We start from the raw sequence: 18,276 nt of genomic DNA on the forward strand, positions 1-18,276 counted from the left end.
TTTTTTAAATTTAAATGCTCCCAGATTCACACATAAATTTACTTGTCTGACATCCAGGTGAAGTCAGTGCCACATTGGTACCCTGGTTAGATAGAAAAGTTATCTAATTCCCTGTATTTGTTTACTGGCAGTTTGCTTAAAGATAATTTTTCTTCCAAAAGTAAAATAAATTTTTCTGAGATTCATGCACTAAATTATGGAATATTTTTTGTTGTGCAGTCAGTAGTTAAAAAGCAGTTTTAACTCACGTTTCCCTCACGTCTTCAGCATTTTGCATTATTTGGGATCAACACTAGCAATTATTTATTACTTTAGCCATTTCCCCTGAAAGCCAAAGAATGAAGGAGCAGGCTTTAAAAGCCCTGAAGGAATCAGCACTGGAGTGCTCATTTTGCAGGGGATTAATCCGTGACACCCAGGAGAACCCAGAGGCTCACGGCCAGTCCCGACCAGGACAGACGTGTGCCCTGGTGGGAGGACAGAGAGGAGCAGAGGGGGAGTCCCTGCCTGCCTCTGCTGCTCTGTGCTGGCTGCTTTGCATCCAGGCCTTCCACCAGGAGCTCCTTCCTTCCGTGCCTTCTCCTGTTTTACTTCTCAGTGGCTTCTGGAACTGAGTGCACCCTGTGGGACCTGGGGAGGGAAGGACTTCCCTGCCGGTGCCCCAGGGCTGTTTGCATCCAGCCCTCCTCACATGGCTATTTGCAACATGTATTTGCTTACTAGCCTGTTAATTTTTGTATTGAGTTTAAACTCAGGGCTTTGCTGAGTTGTATTGAGTTTAAACTTAAGGCCAGAAGGTCTCTTTAGATCACCCTGTCTGATTGGCATTAGCACGGGCCAGACAGTGTCACTGCCCAGTTGTATGGAAGAACAGGGGAACAAAATGCCCTTGAAGTGAGCAGCAGTGTGTTACATTTAAGGGGTAAATTACTTTCTTCTGTTAAAAAAGAAATCAAGGGCTTTTATTTTGTCACTTCAAATACAAACAATTCTATGCATCTTGGGAAGATATAGCATTATGATATTCAGTCAGACATACCTTATAGTATATATGCTTCATAGAACTAGAATATAGGTCAGAAGTAATTTTTGAGTCTTAAGTTTGTTACAGACATATTAATTGGAACACATATGCAGTAAAAATTGAGAAGCTTTACAGTTTTAGTCAACTTATTATACAGTGAAGTAAATGAAGTGCAGCAATGTAGCAGTAAAAGTTATGCTTTTTCCACTAGGTGATGGAAACATTCAGAGTCTATAAATGCTAATTTAAGAGAGATGTCCTAACAGCTTCTTGGCTACTGGGATAGGAATAGTCTGAAGTTAACTGCCTCTCTACTGTGAAAGGTTTTAAAGCTTTTTGCTTTCCGTCCGAATAAAAAAAATGACATTTACAAACCTCTTCAATGCATATATATTACATATGTTTATCTAGCAACAACTACACCCCTTTTAATTTATTCCCCAAATGTGACTTTTCATGCATGTCTTCTGGATGCTGAATTCAGCAACAGTTTCTAATGAGCTGGTGTGTAATCCATGATTGCATTTCTCTTCTGAAATCACTTCCATGTCTGGCTGATCTATGTTTAGAAGGTGGTGCTTATCCATCAGGCATTTCTGCACTTGTCAGCATTCTTCTCTGTTGGAGGCCCTTTCCCAAGCTTCTTCCCATTTTAATGTTGATGTACAAAAGCTGTTATTCATTTGTTTTGTGCTCATTCTAGTGAGGATTGGCTTAGTAGGACTGGGCAAAACAGAGAAAAGAGAGAAGCTGGTTTACTGCCAGAAAACACAAAAATGTTCACTCTGTGCTTAGCTTAGAGCAAGCCTCTGACCAATATTCTAATGCACTTCATTATATGCATTTCCATTTGTCACGAAAAGTGAAAAATTTAATCTGTAGGTAGGATTTGTAATCTGAAATTTTCAAAAATAATTTTTCATTAGCTAATTGACACAGGAAGTCAAAAGAATGAGATTATTTCACCTAAAGTCTGAGCAATATGAAAATAAAGATACAATGCATATGGGGCAAGAATGACATTTACTAGATGAATACCATGAACTGAGTTAAAATCCTGACATTTCTGTTCCGTACCAAAAGCTCCTTTCCCTCGAGGACTCAACCCACATTTGCAAACATGATAAAATAGTGCCTTGTGTTAAATTTCAAGTGAGGGCAGAGGTGTGGGGGTGTTTTGAAATCAAACCCTCCCTAAAAATCTAATTCCACTGCCCAGGTTCCCTGTACTTGAGTGGAGCTGCACGCAGGGCGCGGGGACAGGGGCGCTGGGCCTGGGAGCAGGGTGACAAAGGCTCCCCCTCCTTGCTGCAGGTGGCAGCCCCGAGCTGGGGCTTCAGGGGCACCCCTGGAGCTGGGGCTGCATGAGCACATCTGTTTGCAAGTACCCACACACAGGCAAAGGTGGAAATGCTGGCTGCCCCAGCGTTCGGGGTGAGCAGAAGGTTCCTGCGCCAAATGAACTCTGCCAGTTCACCCTTAGCTGGACTGTCTCAGACCCCTGAGACCAAACCATGAAGTCCTTTGTCAGGCAGTCTCTCCACTGCCTCCTGTGAAAGGGTCACTGCTCAGGGGGTCTTACAAAGCCACATGCTGGGGCAGAGGATGGCCAATGTCATCACAACCCCAGTTCCTGTATCATAACACAGGGAGAGACTGCTGGAATGCAGAACTAGGGGTAAATCATGTTTTTTGTCACAACAAAAGAGAAAGAATGAATTTCATTGTGAAATGAAAGCAAACAAAGAATTTCAGGACTAGAAACACTTAAAAATATTGCTGTAAAAAGACTGAAATATTTTATTTCCTCCCCCCACATTACACTTCTCCCATTCCCTTAAAATCCCTACACCCTTGACTCTTGTGGTCCCCTTGGCCTGCAGGTAATTCACCCACAGACCCAGAGAGCATGGTGCCCCAGGGCAGCATACCCAGACCTCAAAGCCTGGGGTGGTGGCAAACCCTTCTGCCATGGACCTTGGATGCCTGCTTCCCCATCAACTTCCAACAAACTGACATTTTTTCAAGCAAAGTTTGCTTTGGAGGAAAATTCCAGACTTGTTCAGCTTGTATCTATAGTCCAGATTTATTTTACAAGACACTTTGAATTGATGTTGCTGAGACTAGAAAGTAGCAAATAAGTATGTAAGAAGCATAACGTGAACTAGGGAGGGAACTGAAAAAGAAAAAAACGGGTCAGTTTTGTTTGTGTTAAAAAATTAATATGAAATATAATGTTCACTATGGTAAAAACATTTTTATGATCAGAGTATGTAATGGGATGGAAGTTTCTAATTGTAAAAAAAACCCTTGCAATTCATACCTTCATGAGCTTCCTTTTACCCTTTGAAACATTTAGTAAAAATGAAGGATAAAGTGTGGATGAGAAATGAAGATACTTGTGATAAATGAAATCTATTAAAAATGGTCTGAGTCTGGAATTTTGGTGTATTTTATAAATGTGGTTACTAATGTTATTATTGTGGTAATTAGTGATATAGGTAAACAGCGCTACCAAATAAAGTGAATGAAAAAGTGCCTGAGCCTCTAATCTGTTTATTTTCTGAGATAAGGGGGTTTGTGAGCCTCTTAAACAATCCATATTTGGTGAAACTGAAATCTGGAGAAAGATAACTTTGTGTGGTAAGGAACACGTGCCCTAGGAACAATCTTAGCTTAATAGAACTGAATGAGCCATTTCTTTCAATTATTTTTAATCATAATTTCATGTATGTTATTCAAACCCCTAACACTGCTTATTGGATTTCCAGCACCACTCAAGGTTTCAGCAGTAACATACTAAGACCTTCATTAATTCTTTGGAAAAATTTTGCATGCAGGTGTTGTACACATGGAAATGAAATTTAACAAATGCCGTAGCTGACAAGACATAAATAAGTTATTCACATGCAACATCTCTCAGTCTGTTTTGTATCACACCACAGGCTTTTGAAGTTTGTTTTCTTAGAGCTACTTACAGTGCTGCTGCCAAGAAATCAGACAATGGAAGCAGTTTTCATGGAAGCTGTATTACCCAGCCACCCAGGTGCTCTGCTCTTAAGTTCCCTATTTAAAGTCTTTAAAGGCTGCCTGTCAGGCTGACCTCACCACAACGGGGTTACTGCTTATAATTGACACACTCAATTAGGGCAATCTCTTCTGCTGACTGCAGAGCTGGGGTGTAGTCAGCCTGGAGGGATTCGCAGCATTTTAGTGTTTATGTACATTTCAGAAAGAGGACACTGCGGTTTGTTTGTGGTAAAGATGAATCACAGGGAGATTTCCAGGTTGCTCCCTGACAAGGTGTAAAAGACATGCTGAATTTCAGATGGTCCCTTCCATGCTGTTGCTGTAAAGTCAGTAGAATGAACAGTAAATATGGAGAGAAAGGCAGACCTTCTAGGTTTGGGTATATATTGTCTCAGACAACCTTAATACTTTACACCACTAATTGTCACCAGCCATATTGAAATGATCTTTGCCATGTATTTGACTGGTATCTAGAAAATAACACCTTTCCAAGTGTTCATCTTTTATTGCTGACTCCAGACACACACAACTGCTTTGCTAAAGAGCAGCTGGCATTTGTGGTGCCACCAAAATTGGTACAGTTACAAAACCTCATCAGCTGGCAGAAAGCCATGGGTTAATGAGGTACCAGAGATTTCCTCCCAGGGCCTCCACAGGATTCCTCCAGCCTAAACATCATCTCTGCTGAATGCTTGCACTGTGGGGAGTGTATGGGAGGCGATGAAGGATGAGAGAAACATTGATTCTGAAGCTCTGCAGTTGAAAAGAGACATGCTGAGGCACCTTGGATAACACTGCTGTCTGGGCTGTAGGCCAAAAAAAACTGGACAAGTTCAGTTTTAATGAGGTGTTGGAGTTCTCACCTTTCTGCTTATAGAACCACAGAATCATTAAGGTTGGAAAAGACCCCTAAGACCATCAGTTCTAACTGTTAACATAGCACTTCCACGTTCACTCCTAAACCATAACTCCAAGTGCCACTGCCACACATCTTTTGGACACCTCCAGGGACAGTGAATCCAAGACTTCCCTGGGCAGTGTATTCCAGTGGCTGACAACTCCTTTGGTGAAGAAATTTTTCCTAATATCCAATCTAAACCTCCCCTGGTGCAACTCAAGGCCATTTCCTCTCATCCTGTCAGTTGTTACTCTGGAGAAGAGACCGACCCCCACCTGGCTACCATCTCCTTTCTGGGAGTTGTAGCATGATAAGTTCTCCCCTGAGTCCCCTTTTCCTCAGGCTAAACATTCCCAGCTCCCTCAGCTGCTCCTCAAAGGACTTGTGCTCTGGGCCCTTCACCAGCTGTGTTGCCCTTTTTGGACACACTGATCTGGGTCAGTTCCTTATAACCACAGGGAGATGGTTTTGTTGCTTATATCAGGGTGGGTGAAGTGCTAAGTGTGTTAAAACTCCACTTGTAGCCACTGCAGCCCAAAATTCAAACAGGAACATGTATTCATGGCCTGGACAATATCCAGGGGTATATAATTAAAAGGCATGAAAGGGAGGTAGATGCCCAGCTGCACAGAGCAACCACTGACCCATTATCTCTTATTTCCTTGAAGATAGTCTCTTTAGAACAGATAACAAACCCAATTTGAGTGACCTGAGAGAATTATTTTACTTTTCATGTTATGACAGAGAGGATTTATGTATATTCCCATTTCCCTACCTGCTGTGGGTGCCTTTTCCCTCTTGATGCACTGAGCATCCTTTGCCCTGGCCTTATGGGGAGATGCTTATCCATCACCTGGAGAGTGGCCCTGGGACAAACTGTGCTCTCAGTAACCAGCCAGGCACCAACTCAGGTCCTCTCCAAGATTCCTGATGATCCAAGATGAAACTCTAGCCCGTGTTTTGGGGAAGCTGTGCACAGATCATACTGGAAACAGCTGTATGGCCAGGAGGAGAATAAATGGTGCACTGCTGCCTACACCTGCACTGCAGCTGAGACACGGTAAGAAGGGTACAAGGCTGCCTGTGGAGATGGAAAGGAGAATGGACAGAAATTCCCCAACTGTTTTGCTAGCAGTGCTCTTTGAGTGTTTCACTGTTCAGCAACTTCTCAACAAAATGTGATTAATGACCTGTCCACCCCAGAGCTGCCCAAGGCGTTTCCTCCCCTCCTTGGCAAACAAGCAGGCAGGATCTGGCAACTGCCTGCTCTGCCATCACTCACAGCTACCAAAAACTACCTGAAAGGGCAGGGGTTAAAGAGAATGCACAGTAAACCTTGAGGAGTTACTAAAACTTCTACAAAATTTTGGAATTGAAATTGTGTGATGGTTTTGTCCATATGGCATTAGAGGAAAAGCTCATCTGAGCAGAAGGTGTGTGAGCTTGCTCTTCTGCTGCAGCACTTCCTTGCAATAAAATAGAATTGAATCACATAAAAAATGGCAAGATTTTCCCCAATTCAGTATGCAAGCCCTGTGAAACCAGAGCTGAGTGGAACAGTGGGACTTATTCAATCTGCTGGATGGTATCTTGCTCACCCTGTTAGTGGCAGCAGCTGAACTCCTGGGCATGGCTTGTGGGAAGTGTTTCTAGGACAGTAGGAAATGGTTTCAGGAGCATGCAGGAATTCTCCAAGTGTGTGGCTCTGGTGGTTTTGCTGTCAGAAGGCTCAGTTCCTGGCTGCACAAGCACATTTTCAGCATGTGGCAGGATGCTGTGGTGGTGTGCTCCCCTCCACTGCTTCAGCCCTAACCACCAGTGGGCTCTGATGGCTGCACCCAGCTTTCTCTGGGCTTTGGGGTGGGGTGGCAGCATGGGAGCCAAGGGCTGTCTGGAGTGATGGGCTGCATGCCAGGATGTCCCCTTGAGGAGGGGATGTCACCTGTCAAGGTTACTCCTCAAAGCTGAGAGATTCCTCACTGCAACAGAGCCTTGGTAAGTGGTTAATAGCACACTGAACTTTGAAATCTTAGCTAGGTGACATAAAGGATTGATTGTGCAAATATAATCCCTCAGACATAAACCACTGAACAAGTCTGGGACTAGGATTGGAGTCAGGCACACCTACACTTCTCTTTGAGAAGGGATTTGGAACACAAGGGAATTCTTTCTGAACCTCATGCTCAATGACAGGGTCTCTGTCAGTTTTGTCTGCCCTTGTCCTCTATGCAGCAAATAAACAATCGTGCCATTGAATCTTGCTAAACCACTGTAGCATTTACAATTGAACTTTGTTAGATCACGGGTTTATATCAATAAAGTACATTGTTGCTTCTCTCTTGTATATTGCTGCCTCTCTCTTACAAGTGCAGTTGTTTCCATCCATGGCAGATGGTTTCAGGGCCACAGGGGCAATGATGGCTGAACAGACAGAATGCTGTTTTATTAGACATTGTTTTCTGAGAAGAAACAGGAAAAGTTGAAGGATCCAGTCAAATCAATTTTGCTAGGTTTCCAGCATGTGTGTACAACACACAGCTGGACAGAACTTTGCTGTCAGCTTACAGGCTGTCATTCACAAGAAAAAAACCCAGTACACCTAAAGCTACACTCCTTGAATACTTAATGCACTCAGCAACTGTCCTACCCTCCCTGACAGACTCTGGCCAAGTCTTGTAGTTTTAAAATCCAATTCAATCTTACATTGTATTTCCCCCCCTTTTTCTATTGTATGTGATGACTGAAACGTGACAGGAGGAAATGGATGTTGGTTCAGGGGCTGCTTGGTTGCAGACAGCATGCTGTGGGTGGAGAATCATGGAATCATTGAATGGTTTGGGTTGGAAGGGACCTGAAATGCCTGAAATGTCACCTCATTCCAACTCCCTTGCCATGGGCAGAGACACCTTCCACTTGACCAGGCTGCTCAAAGCCCATGCAACCTGGCCTTGAACATATCCAGGGACAGGGCATCTCTTGGCAACCTGTTCAGGGCCTCACCACCCTCACAGTACAGAGGGACACAGCAGGGATACATTATTTTCTGCATTGTTGAATTCTCCACACAGAATGTTTCTTCAAGCTATTATGACAACAAGCAAAAGGCCCCAGGACTAAATGTGGTTGTCAAGAAGAACTGACCACAAAAAAAGCATTGAGCAATGAAGTGTCACCACCTTGTGCCAAGGTATGAAAGGAGACACGAAGAGAGACAAAGGGAAATTAAATCTGAAGCCCAGAGTGGGTCAGGGCAGCCTAACCATTTGTGGTCTTGACTTCTTTAAATTCCTTTTTTCTTCCAGATGGAAATTTTGAGAAAGGTGAGAAGATGTTTTGGGCAGAGAGATCAGATAGAGGTTAGGCCTGGAGATGCATCTCCCATAACATCGGCTCTCTCACAGTCAGACATCAGATGTGAGGCTCTAGGAAGTCCCATCCATGGTTCCCAGCATGGATGAGTGCTGTTGGCTTCTGTGGGTCTGTAGACCTGGATGAGATGGGAGGCCTAAATCTGAGATGGACAAAGTGAGGTGTGTGAATCCTGCAGTTACAATTACCCTGCACAAAGTCATTAATTGCATGCATGGAAGAAGAGGGAAGCTGCTGCCCATGCATGGAAGATCTTCAGCCTGAAATATCAAATTATTAGGCAGTTTTGTAACAAAGCCTGAAAGATTAGGCTTGTTTGTAACAAGCTATCAGAGACCTTATCTGAGCACAGCTTGAGGATGGGTATTTTTAGTTCTTTTGGGGTGTGCCATCGTGCACCAGGACTGCCTTCCTGGTGAGCAAAGGGCTTTGCAGAAGCTGAGTCTGAGGTTCCAGCCCCAGGTCAGGGAGGAATCAGTTAAATCAGGTAAGATCAGTTAAACAGCTCGAGGACTGATTGGGCAGGGATGCAAGCAGCAGTCCAGCCTGATGGGAAGGCACGAGCCAGGTTACATACAGCAGTCAGCTTGGCTCTCTTGTCAGTGGGACTGTGCCTGAAGGAGCAGGTGAGTTTTGACTGAAAATGCTGCAAAATGGGGTTAAAGCAGCTTAAAGAAGGCACCTCTTTAGAGCCTGACACTTTTCTTTTCTCTGAAAGACCCTACTTCAACTATGCCTAAATATAGCCAGGTGGCAGTGACAGGCTCTAAAACTCTGAAAATGGGCAGGTTTCAAACTTCCCTGCCACCCTTCCCAATCCCTGGCTTGGGTGGCTTTTCACTGGTTTGAATGCAGCTCCAAGAATACAACATATGTGTATTTATTGGTGAGAAAGACAGGAGAAGAGTGACAGACAGAGGGAACAGAGACCTATCCAAGGATGGATCAAGCTGTATCTGTCATCTCTGTCATCTGCTGGCACCAGTCTGGGCTGGTGGAAGCAGGGCTCCCTTGGGTGATGGCTCTGCTTGCCATGCCTCACTATGAACAGCTTTTGGGCTCCTCATCTGGGCAGCTCATGGCTGTCCCTGCAGGGCAGGCATCACCATCCCTGCTGCTGTCACACACAGAGTGTGCCCTGGACACGGGAGGAGGCTCTGTGTCTGCCTGAGTGGGAACCAACACACTGGGATGTCGAGATCAGATCCTGCTCAACACTGCGCTGCCTTTTCCTCCATTTCAATATTTGCTTCTGTCACGAAAAGGAAGATTTTTATCATAATGAACAAACACAGCAAAAAGCCTCCTATTCTTTCTCCTAAAGAGTTTTCTTTGACTGTGGAACATCACAGAGACGCTCCTTCCTCTGGTGGTCCCTTTCCAGAAGGCTCATCAATTTGTCTTTTGTACTTGGTGGTGCTTCTGTCGAGTTTGGCAGGGGAGTCACGTCTCAAGACAGGTTTGCTGGCATGGGAGATCTAGTATGTTGTTGGAAGAACTGGCAAGAGGCTGAAATGCCTTCATCAATAATGTCTTTCACATGAAGGAGCTTCCTGCTCTGTAGAGTTGTAGGCTCAAGTCAAGCAAAATCAGTCACTTGTTGTTCATCTATTTTTATTTCCTCCATGTGGTTTGCTGCAGTCTTTCTTTGCCCAGATGGTCAAATAAATTGCTGTCACTGAACAGGAGTCTCTGAACGGTGATTCCTAAACTCTTCCTGTTCTCTAACTGTTTAATGAGAAAATGTTTCACTTTCTTTATATTCTGCCCATTTGCTGTAGCTGTTTTTCAGTTTCTCCCCTGGAACCCAGAGGATCTGTAGGTACTTTTGTTTGTTTCTCCAGCCTCCAAGCTGCGTGATCAGACTGCCCAAAAAGCTCTTCATTGTCTGTATTTAAAAACTGTTACAAACATTGATGTACTTGTTTACAGGGAGCTTCTCTGAGGATCCAGCCATGTCAGCGAGGTATCTTGACAAGGTTCTGGGCATACCAGCCAGAAAATGTTTGGATTGGCATCGTACAGTCTTTTTGGCTTTTTATTTTGTTAGCAACATTTTATATTTACCTTTAGCAGCATTATATCTTCCAAGAGTTTTCCTGTGCTAGGCAATGTTAGATGTTGACATTGGCAGGTTTGTTGGTTTGGGGAAGCAAACCTTGGTGCCATTGACACAAAGCTGTCCTTGTCTGTGCTGGGCCCTCAGTGCTGCACCGTGTGCTCAGCCTGGCTGGGGCTGCTCTCCTGCGAGCACACAGAGTGGGAGGCAGTGCTGGGAGAAAGCCAAAATATTGCAGCAGAGCCTGGAAGGTGCCAGCCAGGATCTCCGTGTAAGGAAGCTGCTACGATGGGGCTTATTTTAGTGGCGTGACAGAAAGGGAGCTCTGCTCTTTTCTCAACAGACTGCATTTCTCCAGATGAATTCACAATTCATACAGTGAGTGTTTCCTCCTAACAGAAAGGAAGAGGGCTCTGGCAGTTCTCTGGTCACTCCAACATGACATTTCTGTGAATGAAATTGCCTCAAAAAAAAGCTGATTTTTAAATTTTAACATAATAACTAAAACATTGCAAGAAGTTTAAATAAAGAAAATAAGAAAAATATCAATGCTGATGAACCTTAAATGCTGCAGAATAATAAAAACATTTAAAATATCTTTTTTTTTTGATTGTGTGAAATGAATTTCCCCATTCTTTGGCCAGTGCAAAAGCTGTGTGACCTGGGAACATGGCACAAATCCATGCTGAGCAAAGGCACATCCAAGGATTTCCAGAAGTTTTTCAGACTTTTTCGTTGTAGGTACTTGTGCTGGAGGGAAGAGGGAATTTGATGCATGAATTGGGCTGGAACTGGGAGTGGGGCTCTGGCTTCAGGGGCTCACTGTGGAGGGGAATGGTCCTGCAGCTGCAGGACTTTGTCCAGGGCACTCTGGGGCAGGGGCTCACCAGGGCTGTGCTGCGTGTCCTTCATCCTATCACACTCCTCTCTGACTGCTTGGCTGCTCTCATGCTGGGTCTCCACCAAAACCTGCTAATGAGCTGCAAATATTGATCCCATTTGAGAAAGATACAGGTGCCAAGTTACATGCTTATGGGCAACAGAAAGATAATGATCTGGAGCTGCTTTGGTCTGAGATTTCAAATCTGCAGTTTAGTGATTAGCTTACCAAGCACAGGAATGTTAATTAACTCTCTGTATACTCTCTAGGCAAATAGGAAGTGTTTGGAACTGTACATTGGGCTCACAATTGTTTCCAAGGTATGAAATTACAGGTTAAACTACTGAAAAAATTCTCAGTGGGGTTAGATGATACTCTGCTAGAAGAGAGTCTGGATTTGGGAGCTGGCAAAGCCAGGGTCTAGGGAGAGGGTGAGCTTTTTGGTGAATACCATCTGTCATGAAAAGGCATTATTTTTTGTCATCTTCATTTTCTCGCTCCAAACCCAATTTGTGCAGGCTTTGGACAATTTGTAAGGATTTATTACTGCTATTAATTTATATAATTCCCTTAAACATTTTCTTGAGTTGCTCTAGAGGTGTGAAGGGCACTCTTGTAAAAGCAAAAGAGGAGATTCCTTCCCTGAAGAGCTTTCAGCATGGAAAGCAAACTGCAATCAGCAGTGCAGAGAAAAAAAAACCAAAACAACCCATCCCAGAGAGGGAAGGGGAGGCTGTGTTAGGAAATTGCCAGCTGAAGAGCATGCAGAAAGGCAAGCTGGTTTGCAGGAGCCCTCAGTGACAGGTGGACATGGACAGTTTTCCTGTTGTTTGGCTGTTCCCATCAATGACTATGAGAGAAGTCTTGGGTAAAGTTCACATTCCAATGTAAGGATGCCCTTGTAGCAGCAAGAGGCAGCAGGGCAGTCTCAGGCAGCAACTAACCCAGTACCAAACACTAACAGGACGGGGGGAAATCTCCAGCCCACCATCTCAAACCAAACCCCAGATTCACCAGGATTCCTCAAAGCTCAGTCACTAGTTTCTCCAAGACAACAATAATTCAGAACAACCTATTAGATAAAGAAGACACTGATACAGGTTTGCTCAGAAAGAAGCTCAGCTGCAGAAATGGGGGCAACTTAGACAAAAGGGAAGCAAGTCAGGTCCAGTTGCATCTGCACAGCTACATCTGCACAGCTGGAGAAGAGCTCCAATAAAGACTTCCCACATCCTAAACAAGTAATATTTGTCCATACTTGCCTCTCATTCTGGTCCCTCAGCCAGGTGAGCAGCGGGGGCACAGAGGACCCTGTGTGTGCCCTTGGGCTGGGCTGCTCAGGGGGCAGTGCCCCTGCTGCTGGCCCTGCTGGGGCTGAGGCTCCTGCCGAGCCTCCCTTGCCTCAGGAGACCCTGGCAGTGCTGAATTCCCAGTGCAGGTGCTGCCTGTGCTTGGTGTCTGGCACGGAGTCACCTCCTTGTGCTGAAATAACACTGATGGATTTCTGCTCGGCGGCGATAGCTTGTGTTTGCAGCTGGGTTAATGTGTGTCAGCTGTCACCGTCCCTGTCAGCCGCTGCTGCCACCGAGCTGCAGATAAGTAAATCTGTGATGATGCATATCCCAGGGAGAGCAGGGATTAAATATTTCATCGCCTCAGACGCTGGAACAGCTCCTAATTTGGTGTCCTTTTCTGGAGGTCACATCCTCTCGGATCGCCCAGCCCTGGGGGAGGGCAGAGCCTGCCTGGGTTTCAGGGGCTGCAGGGCTGGGCATTGCTGGCAGCAAGGTCCCTGCAGCCAGGGCCAGCCAAGCTGCTGAGCCAGTCTGGGCACAGTTAGAAACCAGCAGAAACTCAAGGAAAAAGTAAAGCTTCCTTTTCTTCCAGTGGGCCTGGTAAGGCAGCTGAGCCTCTGTTGTGCAGACCAGGGACAAGTGGCCAAGTGTCTCTGGGACACACTGCTGAGCACCAGCACCATGGACTGAGCCCCTGCCTTGTGTGCTGGCTCCCTCCACGTGGGCAGCACTGTGGACAGCACCAGCTGTGGCTGTGGTCAGGTAAATGTGCTGGTTTCATGGTGGTCCCAAAGTGATGGGCACTGAACCCTGGGGATGGATGAGCTTGGTGGTCGTTCCTACAGCCCTTACATCACCGGGTCTCCATGCTCTTTCTTCTCTGCAGTGATATGCAAACCCCTTTGCTAGCAAAGTCTCATATTATCAATTGCTTTGAGACAGGAAAAAAGCTACAATTCAGATTTCTTCACTCTCCTGGACTTTTATGGTGTGACCCACAGCAACTTTATATTGAAAGAATTTTCAGTGCAAAATACCAATTTGTTGAGACTGAAATTTTCTCGGATGCTTCTTTTTTTTAACACATGAAAGGAGCTATTCTAGGGAGATGTGGAAAATGAAAGAAAATACTCTGATAAACAAAATCTTGGATACTTTTAGACTAACTACCTGAAGAAACAAATAAAAACGAAAATGTCTCCTTTTTTTGAACCCCACTGGAAGAGACAGAAGACTCATCCTGTTAGTGCTGCTCAGGGAATAAAGTCCTTGTTTTCCAGAAAGACTTAATGAACCATAAACATTCAAAAACCAGGAAGACATATAAACATGAGTTGTGAAAAGCCTGATTTCTTTCTTATTTCTTTAGAGCTAGTGGTTTTCTTTGCAATTATGAGGCACAGAAGGATGATTTTTGTTTGTTTTTGCTTGCATCCTTTTTTTTTTTTTTTTTTTTTTTTAACTGAGATTGAAGTACAACACGTGATTCAGAACTGGAACTTGGAAAACAGAAAGCATGAGCAGTTGTGACACTTCTAAAGTTGCAGGTAATTCTACAGGCATTTCATCTTCATCCCTTCCTTGTCTTCATCTGAACTTATACTTTCCTTTGCTGTGCTCTTCATGGGGACAGCAGATAGACTGTATCCTCCACATGGCTATAAAAACACAATACAACATTCCCCCATGGGCCTGTGGTTGCACTGACTCTGGGATCAGTAGCTGGACCTCAGCAGAAGAAACCTGAGGTTTTGCAGATGGATCTTTCTGTTATGTAAGGTCTCCAAATCAGTATTCATCTGTGCACTGTGAAATAGCAGCATTTCTGCTTCTTTTTGATTTTTTTTTTTTTTTTTCATGCGGGGAAAGTATACTTTGTGCTGGCTTCTTACACAAAAATAGCAAACTTTATGAGATGCATTTCCCTCAGGCCCCACAGAGTAGAATTTGTTCTGTAATAAGAGACCGATGTGTTTTAATTGCTTGTTGTAGACTATTACCTGTTAAATTTTTCTGACAGTGTGACACCAGTAAAAAAACCTTCTGTTTTGCTTCCTTCTACTTTAGAACTGTCAAACAACCCTAACATCTAAGGATAAAACATGACAGATGACTCAAATATGTGACAGGTCATGAAATATTGATTCTTCATGTTACCTGCTAATGAAACACATGCCACCATGGCAAAATCTTCCTTGCTTTGGATTCCTGATTTTAATTGTTATAATTCCAGTTTAGGTTTTAGTCTAGAATTAGGAAGCAATGGGTTTGGTCCCAGGAAATACTAAAGCCTATAAATAAGGGATCAGTTCTACTTTTCTTTAACTGGTGTTTTTTATCTAGACTCCCAATCATGTTTTATGTTTAAAACTTCATCTGATGGAAACCCTTTTGGACCTTTCTGGTTCCTTTTTGACTCAGTAGAACCAAGCCAATTCCTAACACCATATTATTATGAGAAGCACTAAGGATCAATCAAGGACTTCCCATTGTGATTTTCTTCCTCAAGAGATGAACCTTATCTTGATCATGTATGAAATAAATAATATTTACTAGTTTTTTTTTCAGGATTTTGGCATTTTTCTGGTTAAGCTTATAATTTTTAGTCTTTTTATGTAATTTTCAACCAGCAACAGCTCAGTGTGGGCTTTCTTGTCTGGCCCTACTGGGTCCTTTCTGTCCAATGAAGACAGTATTGTTTTGGCTAGAGGTTTCTATGTAAGATCTTCTGGCAGGAAGTAGGGGATGGTGCTCTACCTTTCAAAGACACTGAACCTACCTTTCAAGCAAAATCTGGAAAACAATGTTCAAAACTAGATTTGTAAGCTCTTGAGTAGGGATTGTGTCTAGTACAAATTCTGTGTGCTTGGAAGGTTATCTGTTTTCCATTTCTATTAGCCAGACTTCTAAAAGAGTTGAACCATGAATCTGAAAAAATCTAAAAAGCATTTAGAAAATCTCATAGCATTTAGAAAACTTTCATTTAAATAAGTTGATATGAAAACAAATTTCCAACAAAACTTGTTGAAAAAACACTGTTAAGAGGTGATTAGTGGCTCACTGTCCAGCTAAAGGACGTTATTTACTAGAATTTCATGGGAATCTGTCTTAGGTCTGATGTTATTAAAATACTGTCACTAGCCACTTAGATAGTGGAATGGAGGATCTCCAATGGAATTGGGGATTTTCTCCTCCATTTGTGGGTCACAGTAATTCAGGAGGGGCTCCAAGAGTGTTGTAGGTCAGAACAGTATTCAACATTTATAATGAGTCAGAGAAAAGATCTGAAAACCAGGAGACAATTCAATAGCAATACATGCATGGCTAAAGGAGAGAGTTGTGCTGGATAAAAGCTAAGGACACCAAACAACCACATGACTCCACAAGTCCCTTCTGTTGCGAAAAATAGACTAATGCCCTACCACTTTGAAGAAACACAAAAAATTATCAGCAAGATGCACAAAGTGAGACTCCCAGGCTGCTCAGCAGGGCCCCAGCTGCATGGTTGGCTTTCTGGCACTGGACTGTAGGGGAGAAGTGTTCCTACCTGGTGAGTACAAGAGGGGAACAACAGGAGTGTCAGAAGTCTTGGAATTCTTAATGTAAGAGAAAACATGGGCAATTGATCTGTGCAATCTAGAGGAAAGGAGACTTAGTGGACATAACACTCTTAACTCTGAAAAAAAGCTGCTGGAAAATGAAGGGAATAAATCATGGGAATGTGACAAGTAATGGACTTAGAGAGCAGCCAGGGGAATTTCACAGATGTGAGGAAAACCCTGTGCAAGATAAAATCCCTTGGCCTGGGGAGCAGCTGCTGAGGGCGGAGCGGGAGCTGCCAGTGCTCCCAGTGGGGCCCTGCAGGGCTCCCCCACCAAAGCGCCCCCAGTCCCTGCAGGCAGGCAGGCAGAGCTGAGGCACACACACCCCACACAGCCCCCACTGACACACGGCAGGGAGGCAGGGAAAGGCACGTGTGCCATCTGCACCTTGCAGCCCCACAGGAGGGACACAGCCTGGGAGGATGCTGGGCTGCAGGGCAATTCCTAAGGCAGGGCCCAGGGACAGTGGTGTCCTGCTGCTCCCCCTCACTCCAGCTGGAGGGACTAAATGACTTAGGAACATCATGTTTTCTCCCCAGGTGACTTACACAGAGGGCATTTCCACTGAGCAGGGAGGAATGATTCCCCAGCCCATATTTCTGTGCCGACTGTACTGTCTATTTTTAACAGCAAGCTGCCATTAGCATTTGTTTGCTAAAAATAAACACATTTCAAATGCAATTCATTACCTAGCGCATTAGGGTAAAGGCAATTTATTCTTCAGTCAAGAAGAAATATTTTTAAGAGATAAATTGGTTCATGCAAATATCTGTGACTTGCACTCAGTGCACGTGGTACCAGCAGAGACAGTGCTCTGATTTCAATTGATGGGATAGATCACAAAATTCAGGAAGCTGCTGAGGAGCTCAGTGCAACATTCTATTTAACTTAATTAAAAACATGATGACAATTATGTAAGAGAAAAACAAAAAAGAGATGTGGGGTGCTAGACACAGTTCTCCCTTTGAACTGCGGTGAAACAGAAGGGTAACAAATGGGCAGATAAGGTTCTTGAGAGGGTTTTTTTTAATTATATTGATAGTAATGGCTCCCTAAAACCTAAGCATCACTGTTTCTCACTCACAGAACAGGGGAGTATTACAAGGGCACAATTCTGAATCAGAAAATGCCAGTACAGAAGGATTTTAAAATGGGTTTAGATGAGCTGCTAAGCCAGGAGATGGATGGTGATCTCTGGTGAACCTGTCCTTCATGAATCCCTTAGTTTCCTTTTTATTTAAGAAAAACCAGCTTCCCAAATGTTTTGTGGAAATAAGGTACTTAAAGCAAAACTAGCTATCTTTTGGCAGGAGGATTTGTAGGGCATGTAGTGAATTCCTGCTCTGAAGGTTCACAAGTAGGAACTGAACCTGAGCCTCACATGCCCCTCTCTCCTTCAGAACAAAAATAATATACCACAAATAAATAAAAAACCATAAAAAGAAAAAAATCGACTCAAAGTCCTCAGGATATGTGGGGGGAAAAGCACAGCTTTCATATCCAGCCACCGCTAATGCAGCAGGTCCTGCAAAATCGGCACAGTCTGATTTTCCCCACTAGAGGGGACTGCAGTATCTGCAGTTACATGCTCACTCAGAGCAGTTCTGGTAACTTCAAAATCTGTGGCATTACTAAGAAAATTAATTACTGATACTTGTAATATAATTCAAAACAGTGTAAAATTGGAATATGGTGGAAACCCTTATCAAATATGAAAAATGAAAAAAAAGAATAACTTGGATTTAGGTTCCTACATTAAACAGTATTTGAAAGTTGCCAGAATAAAAAAAAAACTAGTGTTTTAGTTTATCTGAAAAATGTGGGGCGCTTTTCTATACTGTTTCGCAATGTATATATGAAATACTTTAAATTAAAATACAGTTTTAATTAACATCAGAAACTTAATCTATAAAATGCTCCTGATGATTCACAGTAATGTGTTAAAATCTGCAAAACCAACACCTTGCTGTCCCCAAAATATTTTGGTGGCAGGATCCTGAGCTAATTGCAAACACTTGAAAGAAAATGCAGAAGGAGAGAAATAAGAGCCCAGGTGTGCTCCCCACCTTAGATGTGCTGCAGGGGGATGCCACAGCAGGCGGCACAAGGAAGGCTCTGA

At 43.7% G+C, this 18,276-nt stretch overlaps 1 protein-coding gene across 3 annotated transcripts in view; it reads right to left on the minus strand.

Moving 5' to 3' along the window:
• Positions 1–768: 768 nt before the first annotated feature.
• The window catches only part of LHFPL3 (LHFPL tetraspan subfamily member 3), a 232,125-nt gene continuing 214,617 nt past the window's right edge, over positions 769–18,276 (minus strand). For all 3 annotated transcript variants that reach the window (XM_058022557.1, XM_058022559.1, XM_058022558.1), the window contains one exon: positions 769–1,747. In XM_058022557.1, coding sequence (XP_057878540.1) covers positions 1,719–1,747 — 29 coding nt within the window. In that variant the 3' untranslated portion in view covers positions 769–1,718. The remainder of the gene's footprint in view (positions 1,748–18,276) is intronic.

The sequence above is a fragment of the Melospiza georgiana genome, chromosome 4 (genome assembly GCF_028018845.1).
Source record: "Melospiza georgiana isolate bMelGeo1 chromosome 4, bMelGeo1.pri, whole genome shotgun sequence".
Lineage (NCBI taxonomy): Eukaryota > Metazoa > Chordata > Aves > Passeriformes > Passerellidae > Melospiza > Melospiza georgiana.